At 38.7% G+C, this 4,980-nt stretch overlaps 1 protein-coding gene across 1 annotated transcript; it reads right to left on the bottom strand.

The window, feature by feature from the left end:
- Positions 1 to 3,849: 3,849 nt before the first annotated feature.
- LOC110888005 lies at positions 3,850 to 4,257 on the bottom strand. The gene has a single exon (XM_022135552.1). It carries the CDS (start codon positions 4,255 to 4,257, stop codon positions 3,850 to 3,852), a length of 408 nt encoding a protein of 135 aa, XP_021991244.1.
- Positions 4,258 to 4,980: the final 723 nt, after the last annotated feature.

The following is a 4,980-nucleotide window of genomic DNA, read 5'->3' as shown; positions in this document are numbered from 1 at the left end:
ACGATATTTTCTATATCCTGCCTAGTCATATATTGATCCCCCGGTTGTTGCTCAGATTGATTAACCTCATTAACTGGTTCATTACTAGCATTTTCCATCTGATAATATATTTATTAGTATTAATAATAACAATTATACATAAAATAATTATATTAATTTCCCAATACGCATATAGCCAAAGTTATTGATTTCTTGATTTCCATTTATATTTAATAGTATGCATTAATACACACCATTATCTTACAATGTTTTATTTTAGGTTATTTTACAGACTGATTTTTACTATTACTATTACACAACCACAGTTCCATAAATCCCCTATCCTTTGTCAGATGATATTCTAGTAATGGCGTCCCCTCTCATCGTATTTCCAGGAGATCTGTCCCCCAAATCTCTTGGATCCTATTCCCAGTATCCATTAGTTCTTTGCCAAAGTGGCGGTGTTCAGCCATATTCTCGTTACTCATTGGTGGATTTGGTAAAGGTTCTGGATTGAACTGAGGAAAAAGCTTATAGGGATTGTTTTGGAACTGTATTTCATTAGTTAACCATTCGTCTATTTGCGAGTGGATTGAAGGATTTGGAATAGCTGGTTCTAAGTTCATTGGCAGTTGTGTTTCAAGAAAGTGAATAAAAACATTTTCATTAACAGGCTTAATAGTATTATAGCTTGCCAATATAAAATCTAGCTCTTCCTGAGACGGTAACCTTTCAATTTGCCTAGAACTTTCCCTAATTTCCATTTTCTTAGGCTTGGGTTTCTCGAGAGGTAAAGCGTTGAATTCTATAGGTTCTTCTATGTCTGGTATATACCTATTGAAATCTCTAGAAACCTCTATTCTTACTGGATAGAGATTTAAATTCTGAAGGGCGTCAGACAAGTCACTCATGCTGTTTAGCAAAATATACACAATTACTAAGTTAAAATTTATAACAAAATTTTATAGAAAAACTTTTAAATATTATTTCATACTGGGTAACTACCAAAACAACTGAAATTTAAAACACACTAGGTTTTATTTGTAAATTTATTTTACTGAATAAGGTTTCTAGACGATAGATAATAAAGGTGCTAAAACTTGGGTCAAATTATTTAAGGATTTGCATTAATCGCTATATTGGCTAGCATATAAAGATCTGCCCATACTGTACACAATTAGTCAGATAATAAAACACATAATCACAGAATAGCAATTAATAAAAATTAAGTATTTTCTAAATACTTAATTGGCTTAAATTAGTGGCTCGATCAGTGGCTCTGATACCACCTTTTCCTGTCACGGCCCTCGGCCCCGGTTTGACCAGGTCCAGAGCCGCGAGGCAGGAAATCCCGTGGTATTAAATTTTAAGCGACAGCGGAAGTCTTTTTAAAACAGGATCTTTTAATATTAAAACTGCCCGTTTACATAAATTAGGGATAAAACCTTGTAATATACAATAAGGTGATTTCACTGGGAAATCTTTATTTTACAAAACATGTTTCTTTATTATGTAAACGGGCAGTTGATAAAAAGAGAATGACTCACGTTGCAGATTTAACGAGTAGTGTATAAGCCTACTGATTAGCCTTGATTAACCTAATTTAAATAACAATGCACACAAACGGGGTTAGTAACTAATACAGCAGTTACGTCAATTCACGAGATTAAACCCACACAACGATTAACAAAGTGCAATACTTAACAATTCAGCGGATTCACAACGAATGACAGAGTATAGCCCGAGTTCGGACAGCACTCAAACATTCAAGTCGAAATCACGACGAATGACAAAGTATAAACTCAATTTGAGCAGCACTTAATCATAAGTTGGATAGTTTCAATCGATCGGACGTTGAATCGTAATAGCTACCCTGTATTGCGAAGTCGATTAGTGATCCGTGTGTGTTAATTGTGGTAAACAGAACGTAACTCAGTGCCTAAAACGAATTTCTTCGTCGAACGTACGCAGAATATCAAGTGCCAATGTCTGCTATTTATAGCCAAAATTTGACATTGCTTACGGACCGTAAGACTTTTATCCCTTACGGTCCGTAAGGGACACCTAATGGTCATAGGGTTGCCACGTGTGGGACTAGGCCTGCTGAGTTGATGAAATTGAAAAATTCGAATTTGACAGCACATAATTTAGATAATCGTCACTAGGGTTTACCCCCCCTGAGTTTTAGGGGCCCTGATCCTGATTCTGATTGTTCTGAAAATTTTAGGGTTTTGTGTAGAATCACTTGGGTGTCTTAATTAGGATTTCCTATTGGATAAATTAAATTATAATTAAGACTTTTTGATAGGAGTTGTTACACTTCAACCCCTAATGAATCAAATCTCGCGATAGCATTCATGTTCTCAAACGACATAATCATTTCATTCTTGCCAATGTTGCCAATTAACTGCCACGTAGGAGCCGGCCCATCCGAATTTTCAAACCGTAAAGTCGACAACCATTCACAAACCGCACCCAAATAAACCCGTGTGGTGATATCCTCACACCAATCTAGTACTCGTTCCCACCCGATCTTCTCGAACTTTTGAGCTATGCCAATTGTGCGGAATTCTTCGACATTCACTGCACGTTCACATACTACTCTATCGGGTACAGACTTTGAAACACCCGTGACCATTTTCATCTTCCACATCTTTGCCTCTAACCTTTTGTTGTTGTATCGGGAAAGAGCCTTCTTCTTGTCATCTTTCCATACCGAGGTCGACCGACTATTCTTGAACTCCTCCCAATCCCAAACCTGTTGATAGAGTTGCCCATCACCTTCTTCCACATTGCTTAACTGTTCCCAGTGTCTTAGATAATGCCCTGAGCCTGAACCGACTCCAGAAGATGAACCTTGCCTGGAAGTCTTTGATCTCTTTCTTCCTCCGAACATAGCTTTGATGTAGATTGATCAAGAAAAACTAAGAAGAAGTGCAAATCAAGAAACTTGATTAATACCCTTCAAAAACCTGAATTTTTGACTTCAGAAATCTTGCAAACCAGCAAGAATTAATGAAAACCGTTATGGGGGTTTTGTTCCTCTCAAAAAAATACACCAAATAGGCTCAAGAATTAGTGGATTTGGTGGAGATTTGAAGAAGTTGTGAAGAAAGGAAGGATTAGGGTTCTTGGTGGGAGAGGTTTGGGGAAGATGAAGATGAATGGAAGTAGATGTGATGAATGCAGAAAATGAGTGGATTAGAATGTCTCTTGGTCAGATGAGGGTCCCAAAATCGATTTGTGTGGCCTAAAGCCCATTACATATGTGTTTGAAAGGGTTTAAAGACTTTGGGTTCGATCCTGGATATTTGCCAAAATTTTTGCGTCGGCCAGCTTTTGAAGAACCGTCGGCGACGGTGCATGTATCTGTCGGCGACGGTATGTGTATAATGGTGGAACCGACGACGGTTAAAGTCGCTGCCTACGGACATTTTGAAGCGACGGTCATTTTGGAGGACCGTGGGCGACGGTCAATGATACCGTCGGCGACGGTGAGTCAAAGTTCCATTTTTTTATTTTTCAAAAATGCAATTTTTTTATGAAAACTAGAAAGAATTTTATGAACTTTATCTAAAGGGACTATATACATTTAAAATCGTAAAAAATTTTAAAAATCTTTTTATAAGTTAAATTTTTAAAACACGAAAACCGCTAATGGCCCTACCACCCCCCCCCCCAAACGGCCGTGTATTGTCCTCAATACACACAAATAAGTCTAAAACATACCTTTTGTCTTCAAGACCCGTTCAGAATGTCTGGACTTCACACAATCACAAGGGTTAGTACGAAATGAGAACGATTACCACAAAAATACTCAAACAAATAAATAAATTGTACATAACTTTACAAAACTCATTACCGGTCCTTTCAGTTGACCTCATAAGTTGGCACACTTACCACGAAGTTCACCAACTCCACATTCTCATCCTTTTTCACATTGTTACCGTCAAGGAACGGTTTAAGGCGATGCCTATTAACCGTTTGCTTCGACCCATCCTTCGGGTCCTTGATTGTAACATCTCCAAGTTTTCCAACCCGTGTAATCACATACGGGCCCATCCATTTGCTCTTGAGCTTACCGGGAAAGTATTTAAGCCTTGAATTGTAGAGCCACACCTTTTGACCCACTTCAAACTCTTTTGGCTTCAATTTCGCGTCATGTGCCCTCTTCGTATCATCCTTGTATTTCGAGGTGCACTCATACGCTTCTTCCCGAAGCTCCTCCAACTCGCAAAGCTTTAATTTTCGCTCCTTTCCTACATCGTCATATTTCATGTTAACTTCTTTGATAGCCCACCAAGCACGATGCACAAGCTCAACCGGTAAATGACAATTTCGCCCATAAACTAAACGATACGGTGTAGTTCCAATACGTATTTTATGAGCCGTTCTATAAGCCCACGAAGCATCATTCAACTTCGTCGACCAATCCTTTCGGTCGGGTCGAATGGTCTTTTGCAAAATTTCTTTTATTTGCCTATTGGAAGCCTCCACTTGACCGCTTGTTTGTGGGTGGTAAGGGGTAGCGATTCGATGGTCAACACCATACCGTTTCAAGAGTTTGCCAAAGTTAAAATTCATAAAGTGAGATCCCCCATCACTAATGATCACTCGGGGAATCCCAAATCTGGAAATTATGTTTGTTTGTACAAAATTGCAAGCAATGGTATGGTCATTCGTCTTGGTGGCAATCGCTTCGACCCACTTGGATACATAATTAACCGCCACCAACGTGTACAAGTTGCCATGCGAATTAGGGAATGGGCCCATGAAATCAATCCCCCACACATAAAAAATATCTACAATGAGGATCGGTTGCATGGGCATTTCATTCCTTTTAGAAATACCCCCTAACTTTTGACATTCAACACAATTTTTAGCGAAATTAAAAGCATCCTTAAAAATAGTCGGCCAATAAAGACCGCTATTGAGCACTTTGTGCCCGGTTTTGTGACCACTGAAATGGCCCCCACAAGCAAATGAATGCAAGTGCATCAA

This window comes from Helianthus annuus, chromosome 11 (genome assembly GCF_002127325.2).
Source record: "Helianthus annuus cultivar XRQ/B chromosome 11, HanXRQr2.0-SUNRISE, whole genome shotgun sequence".
Lineage (NCBI taxonomy): Eukaryota > Viridiplantae > Streptophyta > Magnoliopsida > Asterales > Asteraceae > Helianthus > Helianthus annuus.
This window is presented reverse-complemented; position numbering and strand designations above follow the sequence as displayed.